At 35.3% G+C, this 16,442-nt stretch overlaps 1 protein-coding gene and 1 long non-coding RNA gene across 2 annotated transcripts; both read left to right on the plus strand.

Moving 5' to 3' along the window:
- The first annotated feature begins 7,745 nt into the window (after positions 1-7,745).
- Positions 7,746-9,861, plus strand: LOC133832902 (coatomer subunit beta'-2-like). Its single transcript, XM_062263178.1, has 5 exons — positions 7,746-7,889; positions 7,971-8,077; positions 8,224-8,356; positions 8,928-9,169; positions 9,794-9,861. Exons 1-4 carry the CDS (start codon positions 7,746-7,748, stop codon positions 9,141-9,143), a joined length of 600 nt encoding a protein of 199 aa, XP_062119162.1. The 3' UTR covers positions 9,144-9,169; positions 9,794-9,861.
- Positions 9,862-14,841: 4,980 nt separating this feature from the next.
- On the plus strand, positions 14,842-15,811 carry LOC133829410 (uncharacterized). The gene is made up of 2 exons (XR_009891753.1): positions 14,842-14,924; positions 15,504-15,811. It is a non-coding gene; the product is annotated as an uncharacterized LOC133829410 (long non-coding RNA).
- Positions 15,812-16,442: the final 631 nt, after the last annotated feature.

The raw sequence follows: 16,442 nt of genomic DNA on the forward strand, positions 1-16,442 counted from the left end.
CTATCGACATAGAGAGGCCACTGAAGAGAAGAATGAAGATAAGAAACACGGATACTTACTGGTTTTGGGCAACATTTAAGTATTAGTGAGCCCCTACATTCTGCTTCATATGTGGAGTTATTGGACACTCCGAAAGGTTTTGTGAAAGGTTGTTTGATGAATCTCTAGAGTAGATTGAAAAGCCCTTTGGTGTGTGGATGAGAGCACCACTACAATGGAGGAATCACCTTATATGTTTAGATGGTTTAGGAGTGGGGCGGCTGGGTCATCTTCTGGTGGTCCTATCGGCGGCTCAAACAATGGAAGAGAGGAGGTCAGGGGACATATTCTGATTGAGGAAAGTGGCATGGTTGTGAGTAATAACCAACCAGGTAGTGGGGGAAGTGATAGCATGCTTTTAGGAATTGAATTGAGGAGCAGTAAAGGTTTGAATTCAACTGTAATAGCTGAAGGGAGAAAATTCGGAAAGGAAGCTATTTCAAATATAGATATGCTCATTATTCTAGACCCTAAGAGAAGAAGGATGGAAGAGGCCATTGAGAAGGATGGGTTGTATAATGAAGAAGAGGAGATGGACTAAGATCATGTTGGGTTGTCAAGAAACATATATGAGGCGGCCTCACGAGAATGGGCTGACCAAGGATTATGAGCATATTGAGCTCGAATTTCCGTGGGCTCGAATTTCCAAAAGAATCTATATTATGTGTTCTTATGTGAAACCACTACTACAAAAAAGGGCAATTGTGTCAGTCAAACGCGTCAATCAACGCAGTTGACTGATGTTGTTAACCAAGAATTAGCATTTGTGGCAGTCGGGCACTGCCACAAATGAGAGGCAATTGCGTCATAACGTACACTGATGGTGTTTAATGGGGCCGTTTGCGTCCGTGGCCCACTGACGCAAACGGGCTGTTACCGTCAGTGGGCCCCTCACGCAAACGACCCTTTTGCTAAATAAACCTCGTTCGTCCCCAACAGACCCCATTTTACCTAAAATTTCAGAAACGAAATACCATGATACCAGCGGCGCCCCCTTTGACTTTTGCTCATTTTGGTACGTTTTTATCAATTTTTTTCAATTTTAATGTAAAAATAATAATTTATATATGTTTATGAAACATATATATAGTTTTTTTTTTTAGTATTTTGTATAGATTTTGTATTTTTGAAGATTATTGTTTGAAAACCCATAAACTTTCTTGGTTTTTTGGAGTTTTCTACTTCAAGAACCAACATTGCTCAATTACCACAAGTAAGTCTAATTTTATTAATTTTTAAGATTTAAATTTAATTTTGGTGATTTTTTTTTTATAAATTGACTATATTTTGGATTTTTTAATTTTTGGATAGTTTTATATTAATGATTATGTAATTGTTTTAGGTTTAAACTTTGCATTTTAATATTTTAGAATTTTTAGAATTTTTTTATTATAATTTCTTTATTTTTTATTAACTTTTTTTTAAAATTTAATTTAATTTTGAATTTACTTATGTAAATGAGTATATATATATATATATGGGTGCACTCTTAATGGTTACTACCTATGGATGGTTACTTTAATATTAACCATTAGATTAAGATCAATAATTCATATTTATAGTTGTTAATTAATATTTCTAAAAATAAATTTTGATTTTTTCAAATTTTTGGAAGGATTACCTGATGAAAAACGTATATTTATTATGAAAATATAATATTATAAATTTTTCATTTTTCAAATATATGTCAATTTCTAAATATAATTATTATCTCTCATTAGTTGGAAACAACATTAATTATGGCAAAAAAATAACTAAATTCAAAATTAATGTAGAAAAAAAAATATTTACCTACTGGTGATTTGTTATACCAAGTCACTATGTTGCCACATCATCATAATTGTTAGTACCCATCTATGGGTAGTAACCATTGAGAAGTCTTCCATATATATATTAATGTATATATTTTGTAAAAGTTTCATTTTATTAATTGTTTAGTTTGATTATTATTAGTAAATTTTTGTTAATATTTTGTTAACTTTTTAAATTTTGTATTCAATTGGTTAAATATGTATGGAAGACTTCTCAATGGTTACTACCCATAGATGGGTACTAACAATTATGATGATGTGGCAACATAGTGACTTGGTATAACAAATCACCAGTAGGTAAATATTTTTTTTTCTACATTAATTTTGAATTTAGTTATTTTTTTGCCATAATTAATGTTGTTTCCAACTAATGAGAGATAATAATTATATTTAGAAATTGACATATATTTGAAAAATGAAAAATTTATAATATTATATTTTCATAATAAATATACGTTTTTCATCAGGTAATCCTTCCAAAAATTTGAAAAAATCAAAATTTATTTTTAGAAATATTAATTAACAACTATAAATATGAACTATTGATCTTAATCTAATGATTAATATTAATGTAACCATCCATAGGTAGTAACCATTAAGAGTGCACCCAAATATGTATATATTAAAATTGTTTGTTTTTTTAAGTTATATTTATTATTGATTTAGTTAGGATATTTATAGTCAATTTTTCTTTATGTGATTTGTTAACTTTTTTTTAGAAAAATATTTTATTTCGGGTTTAAGTATATAAATGAGTACATATAACAAATTATTTGTTTTCTTTAAGCACTTTATTGTTTATTTAGTTACAATATAGCTTTAATATATTTTTCTTTATATTTTGTCAACTTTTTTGTTATTTTTTTGTTTATTGTTATATTTGAGTAGGTATTTTGCTGACAACTTTGTTGGTGAGATCAAGCTTTGGAGGATTTTATATTAGAGGTAATATATTAAACCTTAATGTATAACTAAGATATTGAACTTAATGGAATGTACGAATTATAAAATAGTGGAGATATGTTATGGGACTGTGTGTTGCGGTGATATAAGGATGTAATTATGCATGGTTGATTGATTAATTTGTTTGTTGTGTTTATGTGATGAATATAAGTTTATTTAAAATTTGGAAAATACGATAGAAATAGGGGAAATGTTGCCTAATTTATTTTAAGATATAGTAATTTGAGAATTATGCATGTTTGATTGATTTTTTGGATATTTTTGTGTATACCATGTGTTGTGTAAATGCACATTTTAAATTTGGGAAATGTGATAGAAATAGGGGAAATGCTACCCAATTTCTTTTGGACATATTGTTTCCTTCATTTACTTTTCAATTAAGTAATCCACAAACTTAATTGTTAATGTTTGATGCTTTGTTGCTTTGTTTGTTTTTTTTTTTTTTTTTTGTGAAGTTTGACAATGGATAGTGTTGACGGTGAAATCTCGTCAACGAAATTAGATCGGAAAACTCAAAGGTAAGTCAGGTGATGTTTATATAAGAACCAATAATAAACTTTAAGGAAAAGTAAACACAGATAAATGATGGAGCAAGTCCTGGTATATTTCTCAATAGCCTCTCCTTACAATGGATTTTCCAACCCCTCATTCTGAGGGGTCAAGCCCCTTTTATAGCTGGGCTCTAATGGCCCCTTATACATGGTGGTCCCGTGAGACAAAATAGTACAAAAGTACACTGTCAGGGTAATAGCATAGGTGGCAGTGGTGTGGGAAGAGTGGTGGAGCAGAGGATCATAGTGTCAGCCTGGTACATAGTCAGAGGCGTGCATATAGTGCCTCCACTCTCTGGACTGATCCGTACCTCCACTACCTGTGTGGTACAGGTGTCAGGTCATGCTTCTGTCCTCCCCATGGTTGTACGTCATGCACCCGTACACGTACGGGTACTATGTACCCAATGGTTATTCCACGTCCTACTAAGTGTAGGGAAGCTCAGGAAGAGAGATAAGGCTTCTTCAACGGGGCCTGCTGCGTGTGTGATGAGGCATCATGCCTACAAATGAGATGAGGGGCTTATCTTGTGAAACCATCACTTTGCATCCCCCATACTACGAGGCTCCTGATATATGGCCGAAGGGTGTTTAGTGGAGGCTATGTCTCTTGAGACCTTCGACGTGGCCGGTGAGTGAGGCGAGGCACACGTGGCCCTTGGGCGAGGCCTTTGGGGACGAGGCCGCTATATACACGCGTGATTCTTGGGCGAGACCCTTGAGGGCGTGGGCCGCTAGGCATGCGCGACCCTTGGGCGAAGCCTTTGGGGGCGAGGTGAGGTGACCTCACTGCGAGCCCTTGGTGCGCGCGGGCGCGAGGCCCCTGGTGCGCGCGGGGCGCGAGGCCCCTGGTGCGCGCGGGGCGTGAGGCCCATGATGCGCGCAGGCGCGAGGCCCATGGTGCGCGCGGGGCGCGAGGCCTCTGGTGCGCGCGGGGCGCGAGGCCCCTGGTGCGCACGGGGCGCGAGGCGCATGTGCGCGCGGGGCGCGAGGCCCATGTGCGCGCGAGGCGCATGTGCGCGCGGGCGCGAGGCCCCTGGTGCGCGCGGGCGCGAGGCCCCTGTTGCGCGCGAGGCGCATGTGCGCGCGGGCGCGAGGCCCCTGGTGCACGCGGGGCGCGAGGCGCATGCCTTGGTGAGACATGGGATACATCCTAGGTGCGAAATGTCTTCCTGGCGTGAGGTCCTTGGTGTGAGACACCTCGGGGCAAGGCTAGGCGCATGAGGTGTTGGCATGCGCGGGGTGCAACGGGGTGCTGCTAGAGTAGTGTTCGCGAGGCTGGGGCCTTAACTTCGAGGGGCATGGATAAGGGCCATGTGTGCATGACAAAGGCGTCTAACAAGGTGATGCGGCTTAGGGGCCTGGAATGACCTCGTGAGGCCTAGAGCCCTGCGAGTGTTTAACACTTTGATGGCCTATAATAACCTTCTGCCTTCATCGCGTACTTGGCGCCTTTGGTGCCCCTTAGCTTTTTACTTCTTTAAGGGACTAGAAACTTCTTTTGTTTTTCTTACTTGGTGGATTTTTGGCATCCACAGATAGAGATTGGATGTCAACGGATAGGTTATCCGTGAAATATAGGAATGGAGTTGAGTTTTTCTTCGAATTTTGTGCAAGAAATACTCAATCTCCTAATAGTATTCCCTATCCATGTGTTAAGTGTGGTAACGTTGTGAGAATGCCAATTTTTAAAATAAAAGATCACTTATTTAGGAATGGAATTGACCAAAGTTAAAAAGTATGGTTTTTGCGTGGAGAAAGAATGAAAGTTACGGATGAGGGACCATCTAAGAATAGTAATTATTTTGATGTGGATTACGAAGTTGATGATATTGCAGAAATGATTATAATGCCTCAAATTTCCTAATAAGGTTTAGGACCTTGATTAGGAGGTCGGGAGGGTCATAATTGATTTATTATGTTATTAAATGATAATATGCATCTTTAGGTGTATTAAATATGCATGTGAACCAATTTCTGAGTAATTGGGTGATTTTCATATTTTGGCCATTTCAGACATATTTGGCATATATGTGATGTGTGTGTGGTGCTTTATTATTATTTGGTTATGCCAGGGTTACCCAGCACAAGACGATCATAGGAGGTAAGCTAGTGGGAAAGTCACAACAGGATTTATTCTTGACTCGGAGTGAGTCAAGGGGTATTTAGAGGATTAACGGGTTATTGGGTAATGGGAATAAATATTTGGTGATAAATTGGAAGTTAGTAAGATCAGGGAGAAATTCTGGAGGTTTTGACTATTTTCACCCCGGGAGTGTTTTCGGGACCCCGAGCGTTAGGATTTGTTTGATGCTACTTAAGCTTGAGGTAACCTTTTAAAGAAATAAAAAGAACATTATGTACGTTCTCTCTCCATAAAAGTTCCATTTTTGTTCCCCGATTGCATTTTCGAAGGTAACTTGAGTTCTAGGACTCGGATTCAAGCGTAGTGATCCTAGGGAAGATTAGAAGCTTATTAGGCAGAGTATTTAGTTGGAAACAACTCAATCGGAAGTAATTCAAGTTTTAAGTTTTAAGTTTTCAAAGTTTTTGAGCTTGAATTGGATTTTGTGTTTTGATGAGTTTTTGATTTGATTGAGGCTTGGGTTTTGTTGGTTTTGGATTATGGTGATGTTTGGGAACTTTGATTTTAGGATTTGGATATGTTTGGGTAGGTTTATGGAAGGTTTTTAAATGAAGAAATGGAGGTTTTATGGCTGGGTTTGAGGTTGAGTCGCGGCTCTATTCTTGGGCGCTGTGGCTCAAGCTTGAAGATGCTGGTGGTTTGGGGCTGATGGGCTATTTGAGCTGCGGCTTTATTGTGTAGAGCTGAGGCTCTAATTGCTGTCAAAGAAGAGTTTTTGGGTCTGACTTGAGTGGGGCTGCAGCTCTAATGGTTGGGGCCGCGGCTCAAAAGAGGAAAAGTGTCCAAAATGGGTTTTTATTCATGGGAACTCAAACCTTAGGTCTCGGGATCATTCCTACTACCCGGATTGGTGGGGTTTGATGTCTCGGAGGCTAGGTCTTGGTTCCGGGATTGGTTTTAGAAATTCAACTCATTGGATCACCATTTGTGGTTGTGACTAGGTTATCACTAGAGGCTTGGAATCGGGATCGTGCTTGTGGCTCGTTTATTGGTAACCTGTGCTTGGACCAAAGGTAAGAAAACTGCACCCTGTGTATATGTTACATGCATGGTTATTCTTGATGCATGTTGGATGTCTAAATGTGATGCATGTAATGCACGAGAAACATGTGGTTAGGGCATGCTATGAATATTGAGTATGAGATTGTTGAAAGCTTGAGCCTCTGTGTTTATGCATGATCCTAATTGTGCTAGTAATTATTGAGTAAGCATGCTAAGTGCCCTGTGTTCGGATATTTGACATATGATATATGTTTGGTGGCATTGTTTACTTGTATATGGTACTGACTAGTCAGGGATACTGATCTAAGAGTCAGAAACGGCATAAGCGTCCTGAACGCGGGGCCAAATGAAGATTAGATCTAATCGATATTAGCGTTGAATGACTCTAAGGCATTAACGCTGGACCGACCCTAAGGTCGATAAATCTTATAAGCGCTTGTCTAGTCTAAGATTAATTACTCAGAGCCAGGGCCTAAGGCCTAGGTGACTGCTTGTCACATGGCATGGGAGTAGTGTTCCATGGTTATGACTCTAGGGTCATGAGGAAGGTTATGTTGGTGACTAATCATCATGCACCTATCCTGTTTAAGCTAGTGAAAGGATCACTTATTTATATTGGGAACAGAACCCACTTTAGTGACTTGTACAATTGTCACTCTTCTATTTGGGGCTAAAAGCCCTGGATGATTATTATGGTCATCGGTTGATTTGTTAAATTCAACAGTATGTGAACTCATTTGCCTGCTTGAATAGGCACTACACCAAACACCCATTACCATAACACATCATTATAATACTATTTAAAAAGAGTTATGGTATATTATCAAAGTTTCAGGCGGCAAGTAAAATAAAAAAGCGCCAATTTTCCCTTGTACTGTAACTCCCCTTTCCTGTACCCATTTCCCCTATACCCATTTCCAATCTCATTTTCTTCAATCTTTCTCCTCCTGGTATTCTCTCCCGTGTCTCATTTTTCCTGGTATACCCATTTCCCTTTGACCCATTTCCCATTTCCCTTTGACCCATTTCCCGTAGACCTATCTCTCTCGGTCTCTCACTCCCCTTCACGGAAGAAAAATCCTGAGAAGGGCTACACCACATTCGAAGGCGATATAGGAGGCACATCTCCTCTCTCTCGGATCTCTTTCTCCCACCAGACCTCTCTCCTTCCCTCTTTCTCTCTCACCTATCTTTATGGAGCCCGACCTTCCCTATCATCGGCAAACGGCGCAAATGACAGGGGCTCGTGGGTCTTGTGAAAACGACGGGCTCAGGGTCGTGGGTGGCTCGGTCTCACGGAGGGGGTGGGTGGCTCGGTCTTGCAGAGAGGTCGTAGGTGGCTCGGTCTTGCAGAGGGCTCGGTCTCGCAGAGAGCTCGTAGGTGGATCGTCCCATTTTTTCAGCTCCACACATTGAACCAAGGAATTTGTGTTTGAGTATACTTGCTAATGAGTGCAGGTCAGTAAGAAAGCTGCTGAGTCATTAGCTGATCCAGACGAATACCCTAATTTGTTTGGCGATTGGGATGTTTCTCTTTCCCTTGAAGCAGAAAGTGGAAAAAACAGGCATGACTTCTTTTTTTCCTTTGATTTTTTATTGTGTGCATGATAGGTGTTCAAAGTTTTATTGCAATAGTTGGATAAACCATTTATGCTGTCTACTCTTCATTTATTTTCTCGTAATAGTGGATTGCCATGGATACAATTTGCAGGTGCAATTATCCTCCTGCTAAACTGTACCCAATCTATGCTAAGAAATCAACCACCAACCTTCTTGAGAAGTTTAAGAGCATGCGAATTGATGAAAACGATGATCCAACTGAAAATGGACAGCATGATCATGAGGTACGAAATGCCAACTTCATACAGATTTTTCTAGTGTTGCTAAAATTCTTGAACCGACAATAGGACAATATTGTTATACCTTTATCACTTTTCATCCTCCAGAAACCCATAGGACCAATTTTTTTTTTTATTTTACTAGCCCATATCCATATGGTTATAGTTATGGTAATAAATTTATTTCTAATTTTAAGTAGGCCATAGGTATGATAAAGATATTACAGAATTGGACCATTACAAACATCACCTTTTTTATTTTAATCTGCGCGAGCTGAAAGCTTCTGTATATGACTTGCCTGCTTAAACTTTCTCATAGAACTGTTAAGGAGATGTCATGGGTTTAAACTTTGTGAAGATTTTTCAAAAACATTTTGCTGGCCTTAAGACTGCTGAAATTATGTATGTAAATTTGGGTGTGAATTTGGCCCATCAGTTATCTTCCTAAGAAGTAAAATGTCGTGTTATTATCAGATTTGTCACTTTACAACTGTTCACTGTAATTCAAAATTGAGATTCTCTCATCTCTCTCCCAGAATAAGATTTTAGAGTTTTGTTTGCATTTTATTCTCTCCAGGAGACTCTGGGGAACAAGGAAAATCATGGACAAGGAGCTGTGGTTGAAGAGTATGCTAGTTCCACAAATGGTATTGTTATTTTAGATAGTAAGGAGGATGAAGAAGAATTGGGAGCAAAGGATGAGAACAGTTCACCACAAAAATTGGAAGTTAAAGACGAGAGCACTTCAGCATATGAATTGGAAGCAAAGGATGAGAACACTTCACCATCCTAAGGTGATGCTTTGCTGAAAGTATGAAGGTATCCCCTGGATTAAATTGTTTTGTTGGACTTTTTTTTCCTTTCCCTGAAGCAAGAATAGTAGATATTATTGGTTCTTGTTGCCATTCTGGTCGTTTCCTCTTATACTTTGTTATGGAACTATCATTATGTTCACTACTTTTTTTTTCTAAGTCAATTTTTTTTTTCATCTTCACAAGTCTAGCCATCTCTTCTTTAGCAGGGATCCAGATTTTGATTTATCTAGACACTGGTTTTCGTGTGTTCAAATTTCCTGAATTATCTGTTTATCTACCATGCATGTTTTCCTTGTGAATAATATCTAGATATTTTTTGTGGTGCAGCAAATATTATATTTACATCTAAACTATGATTAATTATTAATGCTAGATATACGACAGTTTCCACACTTGATGCATTTTATATGTGCAATACTTGTTTCAAGTCAAATAGCATGCCTGTTTTTAATTATGAATGTTGGCATTGTTTCAAATTTTATATGTAATGCCCTTCCAATGTCAGATATACATTACCATCTATTCAGTATTTAATTTTGTGTAAGAGTCAACTGGTGTTGATTGTTTTGATTTTCTTTACCTCTCATTTTCTCCATTTTTACTTCTATTCTTATGGTTGAGATATCAGTGAACATAGGATACATTACCAGTTCCACAGGACAAGCTAGGTCCAGCTGTTATACGCATATCTTCTGGTGAGAAAAATGTTTCCACTTTAGCTTATTTTTCATTTCTGTCACAATCCTATGTTATTAATAGCTGTTGTGATTCATTTTTGTTGTGATTGCTGATTCACATCATGTTCTTTTTCCTCTTTTATCTTTAAGACTTGCATTTTCCTCACAACCAGTTTGTGCAATCTTTTCACTAGCTTTAAGCATTGTTGCTATGTGAAAAGTTTGGAGTTTAAACTTTTAAATGAAAATTAGAAACCCTTGTGAGATGCAACCCTTACAAGAAGGAAATTATATGCATTGGTTCTGATGAATTTAGAAGCAACCGTTCGTTCTCCTATTTCAGCAAAGCCAAGCAGCACCTAATTCTTTTACATGCTGAACTGATGATTTAACAAAATATACAATCTTTATTATATTTGTTTATTTACTCATTTTACTTCTATAAAATTTGGGTTGGTGGAATTTGATCCGTATGTCAACTGATTTTGACATTTAGACTTAATTCATACAACTTGGTCCCTTCTGAATGATGAGTTCAACTAACCATCATCTGCCACCTATATATAAAATATTGCACTCTTTGTATTATTAAATTAATTTTTCTCATCAGTAATCTGAATTAAGACGATTTTGCCGCACTACTGGTGCTGTTGCTATGGTAAGTCAGCTAGCATTTAATAGTACTCAATTTTTTTGAATTTTTTTCAAAATTCTCTAACAATATTCTTGAAGTAATTTGTGATGCTAGATAATAACAATAAAATATTTCTTTGTTTATTTTGCAGATGTGACAAACTTCTATATCTTTCTTTGTTCCTTGCTTTGATTTTGCATTTATGTGATAAATTGCAAAACCTTGTTATGTGCAAGCTAAAAATCAAGGATTCAATATCACAGTTGAGTGATTTCTATGACACATGGGTCCTTTTTTTAACTTTTAAAACAATTGCATCTGCATGTGACACTTGTTGAACTAAAAATTTTCCCTCTTGTTTAAAGATTCAGAGTGTATTTTTTTTTATTATGCTTGTAAGTTTAAAAATTGGGATGGAAATCAGGTGTTTAATGGAGTTGTTGATAAAAATTCAGGGGTGTTTTTAAGCTTTCCTTGGTTCTATTTATGTTTTCTTATGACTTGTTTAGATTGAGAATTTAGGTTTTGGGATTTTGAAAAATGGTTTCGCTATCTCATTCTCTAGTTGTAATTCTGAAAAACCAGTTTCAGATCTTCTTTGGATGCTGATTCAAGTGACATGCTTTTGTTTTGTTCAAACTGAAATCAAAATCCTATTGAAAAACACAATATTATGTTCTACAAATCTTTTTGCTGAATTCCAAATAAAATAGAACATGAATAACTTGTATAGGGTAATTTGATGTGCTCTCAGCTTTATTTTGTTTTCATGGGAGTTTTTGATGTTGGTTCTTTGCTAGGCACTTATTTTTGCGAAAGAATTAGCTATGCCTGGAAATGGAGAGAAAGAGTCAAATTTGAGCAAGAAAAACGCTCACAAACTCAGTGATTTATAAGGTAATTTCTTAGTTTTTGTTGGAATAAATTAACAAACAGCAAGCCATTTTAGCTTTTGATGTTCATTACTTAATTGGTATAACTAATGAGAATACATGACAAACTTCTATATCTGTCTTTGTTCCTTGCTTTGATTTTGCATTTATGTGATAGATTGCAAAACCTTGTTATGTGCATAGAGGGAATCATATATTTTGAGAATGGTTTATTTATGGTTTTGCATTTTGAGAATGGGATTAGTCAATGAGTAATGATCTTGAAATTATTACCAGGTCGTTGAGCATGGTCTGGGACATCTGCCATTTACAGAAAAACAGGTGGTCACTCCAACAGGTACGCTGACAGTCAAATGGAATTTTTTAGTTCTTTGTCCCTTTCAATTTTCTGTTTTCATTTTTAATGGGTTCCTTCAGCTTATATGTGAAAAATTACTTATCATATTGTAACTTTTCCTTTTTTCTTTTTTTAAACAGGAAAATTTTTAGCATATGAGTAACATTAGCTTCTTGTCTGAATGTGAGGGCATTAACTGTTTAGCCTCAACAATTAAGTGCCACTACTCATATTAGAAAAGCAAAGCATTATGTTGTCAGTACTGCAAAGCATGCTTAATACTTTTCTATTTTTTTATTATTCAAGTGTATTTATCTTAGTACAATACAGTATGTAACTTTATTTTGACATTTGATGTTGCTATTGCTGATTGATTTTGCTATTGCTGTTTTGTTTCTTTATTTTTTTTTGGTGGTGTGTGCTCTGTAGCATTGCATTTAGTTAGCTTAATATTTAGCTCATATTTGCTTGAGTTGTTGCACCAGAATTCCCTTAATTAAGAGCCATATTCTGTCAGAAGTGAATCATGTCTTCTTAACAGAATGATTTTTCAACTGGTTACAGGTCTTTCCCAGAGCTTGAACAACAATTTTGATTTCTCTAGACAATAGTGGCATGTGGAACCTTCGAATAGACAATCTAAACTTGTGGTATCTAGGCCAGGAAACGTACATTAGTGTTGTAAACTCTGAGTTTGTGAGAAGAATTGTAGAAGCAGTAGAAAGTAAGTTTGGTATAGATCACATCAGTGACCCATCTATGTGGTATCTTGATGAGTAGGTCACATCATTGTGCCCCATCTTTGTTTTTTTCTTGAATTGAACCTCAGTTTCTCATGCTAGTGCGTCAACTAAATGTCTAAACATAAAAGCTAATAAGCTATATGTATTTTCATTCATATGATATTTATACACTCCAATTTTGCTATGATTATTTCTCACATGTTAGATGTAACTTTCTAGTTCCTAAGGAGTAACGACTGTGTACTCTTTCTGATCCTATCTTTCTTTCTTTACAGGATCGCTCTCTTGATTTCCATGCTTTTTATGTGCTCTATATGCTGTCACAGGTACAATTTTTTGTCTTTTTAATCTACTCTCAGATTATTTGTACTCCGCAATGATGCATTCCAATTTTCTTACTTAATTTATTTCTGCGCATACATTTTTTCTCTTGATTTCCTTATTGTAAACTTACAAGTAATAGAAAAGCTTGGTCTTCTAAACAATTCTAAGTTTGAATTGTTAAGGATTTACTAGTACAGTAGTCTTTCATGATCATTTCCTTTTCAAGACTTAATCATTGGCTATAAATGACTCATAATTTTATAAGTGCTTGCATCTTTTTGTTTTCTTCTTTGTCTGACTCACGCACTCATAAATGCTCTATATGAATCTAATTATTGATAGTAAGGGTTTAGCTACAACAATGTATTCCTTGAGCACTTAAATTTTTTCCAAAATGGATTGATTATCACTTAAAATTCGAGGCTTGCTTAGATTTCATAATTACATGGTAATATTTTTTTAATATATATGTATACTTGACCATATTTTTTCTTCAATTCCTCTGAAATAAGGTAGCATGTCAACTTGCATTTATTATGATTATGGAGCATTTATTCCTAATTTGGTCTCTCCTTGTGTAAGAGTTATAAATCTTTTTTATGTAATGAGATAAAAGGGTGCATTATTATATAAATTCATCATGCAAGTTAGTTGGGCAAAGTTTAAGTAAAGAAAAAAGAAAAAAGAGAATAAAGGTGGTAGCTAGGCATGTTTGCTTTGACAAGAAAATAAATTCAATTCCATAAAGGGCATTCAACATATGATAGTTTGTTAAGTTGTTGGATAAAAATATTGATTTGTTACAAGCCACCATTTCTCTTTGAAATTTTGGTTTGCCCTGCATCATACAAGATATTGTAACTTATAAATAATTTCTTTTATATAGCTTTTTTTTTCCCTTTCAATTGTTGCATGTTAAAATGAATGGCCTAGGCTAAAAGAATGAAAAATAATTACATTTAAATTTATGTAATAATTGCATCCATGCTTTATTTGAGGAGTGTTGTCTCCTATCTTTATTTGAGGAGTCTTGTCTCCCTTCTCTTTAATTGAGGAGTCTTATCTCCATTATAATCTTTATTTAATATTTGTTATCTTTTATCTTGTAGTAGGTCCTTATGCATATATATAACTGTTGAAGCATATGTATGTTCTTTCCATTTTCTTTTATTTTGTTTGATTGTGTTGTGCCATATGATTCTCGTTCAATAAAGTATCATGTTGCTACTATTTTGTTATTAGCATTCAGTAAGATTTTAGTTACAAATTTAGTGACTTAATTATCGTTCTTGCTTTTTTTTTTATGATTTTTGACTAGTTTATTAATGGTCTTGAAGTCTTGAAAACAATTGTTGGTGAAAAAAAAAATGTTATTGTTAATGGTCTAGGAGTTATGAAACAAAAGACTACAAAGTCCATGCATATCTATCTAATAATCTATTTGGTTTTAAGGGAAATTAAATTTAAAATTTGTACAACCAAAATAGCTTATAAATGAATGATTGTTTGTCTTTTAGTTTCAAAATCAAATCCTAGGCTGCATAAGAAATGTCTTCCAAGGTTCAGTAAAAGAAGAACATGATTATTGATCAAGTAGAGAGAAAAAGAGAGGAATTATAGATTTAATGGAGAGTTACTAAGTTGTAGCAAGAAGTTGAAAATTTGATCATATTGTTTGGAGTAGAAATACATATGTTTTAGTGTTTTTTTTTTCATGTAAACAGAAAATCATGGATTCCCTGTACTTTTTAGCTTAAGAAATTTGCTTGTCATGTCTCATTTTCTGTTTCTTGTGAACCTTGGTTATTGACACCGAGTTAGATGCGTTTTTTACTAACTCAGGTCAAAAGAACACTAGAATTAAGGCACAATATTTAAGTTTAGAAAATGTTACAAAGAACTTGAGAAAGTTCTATGCACAAGCTTACTTGGGACAATCACCAAAACAAGCTCCAAAGTATTGGCTTCATTTTCAAGTTTCTGTACTATTGCTTGGTTGGAATACTTACTTTGTCTCAAAGGCATATAGTACAGGTAATTCATAATGTGTTTTCTAACCAGGAAGGCAATGTTGCCAACCAGAGGGAACATCTAATTCTTCTCCTTGCCAATATTCACATTCAGAAGGCTAATAAGCAGTCTGTCTTGAAGGTATTCTGATTGTTAATTAAGGTTGTAAAGCTTTGCCTTGTGGTGTTTATTCCATATTGGCTACTTCCTAGTTATTTTTAGTTTTCTGGTTTTTCCTTGTGGTGTTTATTCCATATGCTTTGTGACGTGATTGGTTTGAATAGATGCTTTGAAATATACACAAGTTAGCTAATCTCTGCCTCTATTTTGGGCAGTGAATGCATTTTCTTATGAGACTAAATTTTTTTTGTTGTATTTTAAGTTGTGGATAACAATTGGTTTTTATTTTTTAAGATAACAATTGGTTTTTGTGCTGTGGATCATTAGATCTGTTTTATTAATATATGGATGTAATATTTGCTTCTACATTTACTATCATTCTAGTCATAGAAATTTAGTATAGTTTAGTTACAAGTAATTTAGTTGCTACTGTTTACAATTTGTGGTATCTAAAAGATAGAATACATACTGTAGTCTTGAAAAAACTTTTAGAAAATGGTAAGAGCTATGTGGGTTTTACAGTTTTATTTTTGTATGATACTTCAAGCACTGATCTGTAGACTTATCTCAGTTTTTGGTGGATCCTACTCCATTTTCTAGGATCTTGCAGGCAAAGGACACCAAGTGAATTAGATAGAGAGGTTAAGAACTTGAGGGTGGCATTTACTGACCTGTTTTTGAAGCATAACACTTTCAAAGAAAATGCAAAGCCATCGAGATATTGATGCAAAGAATGGAAGAATGTATTTCACTAATTTTTGTATACATTTCTTGTTTTGTATTTAGTGATAAAGGAATCTGAATTGGGCATAAATTATGTTGTAATATGATTTCTTAAGCCTAGACTAGTAGACTAAATATTGTAATTACATTTGAGTAATTAATAAAAATTTATTTATGTTACCTTATTTGGCTTCAACTTTCATATTTTTTTTCCTAGTTTTGTGTAAGTAAAAAAAGATTATGTTTCTCTAAGCTAATATAACACATGTGTTATACTAAAGTGTAGTATAACACAAATAATGTGTTATACTAAAGTTTAGTATAACACAAAAAATGTGTTATACTAAAGTATAGTATAACACAAAAAATGTGTTATACTAAAGTGTAGTATAACACAAAAAAAGTGTTGTACTAACGTGAAGTATAACACAAAAAAAGTGTTATATAATCGACTATAAATAACATAATTCAACACTTATCTATATATTAAAATAACACAGAAATTGTGTTATCGTTGACAATACAATAACACATCTGTATAACACTGATAAAGTGTTATGTAAAGTACCCTGACCTACGATAACAAAGTCGGTCTTAACACATCAGAAAGTGTTATCGTATGTTTTGATAACACATTTTCGGTGTTATTAAAAGCATTTTTTCTTGTAGTGAGGGCTATATCTGCTAGGCTTGTGCCTTGGGATTTGATGACATGTTATAACTGTTCATGAGCATATTGAGTTTTCTTGTGGGGCTTCGGCTCACGGGTGATATGTGGTGTAGGTAAAGGCAAAAGAAACTTGGACCATCCTTGAG

This window comes from Humulus lupulus, chromosome 4, assembly GCF_963169125.1.
Source record: "Humulus lupulus chromosome 4, drHumLupu1.1, whole genome shotgun sequence".
NCBI classification, from domain to species: Eukaryota; Viridiplantae; Streptophyta; class Magnoliopsida; order Rosales; family Cannabaceae; genus Humulus; species Humulus lupulus.

Bases quoted from the DNA above. Each gene is read 5' to 3' on its own strand.
- LOC133832902 (XM_062263178.1), top strand. From the start codon at position 7,746: ATGACAGGGGCTCGTGGGTCTTGTGAAAACGACGGGCTCAGGGTCGTG. The intron at 7,890-7,970 runs GTAGGTGGATCG...TAATGAGTGCAG, and splicing joins CTCGGTCTCGCAGAGAGCTC to GTCAGTAAGAAAGCTGCTGA. The intron at 8,078-8,223 runs GCATGACTTCTT...TACAATTTGCAG, and splicing joins GCAGAAAGTGGAAAAAACAG to GTGCAATTATCCTCCTGCTA.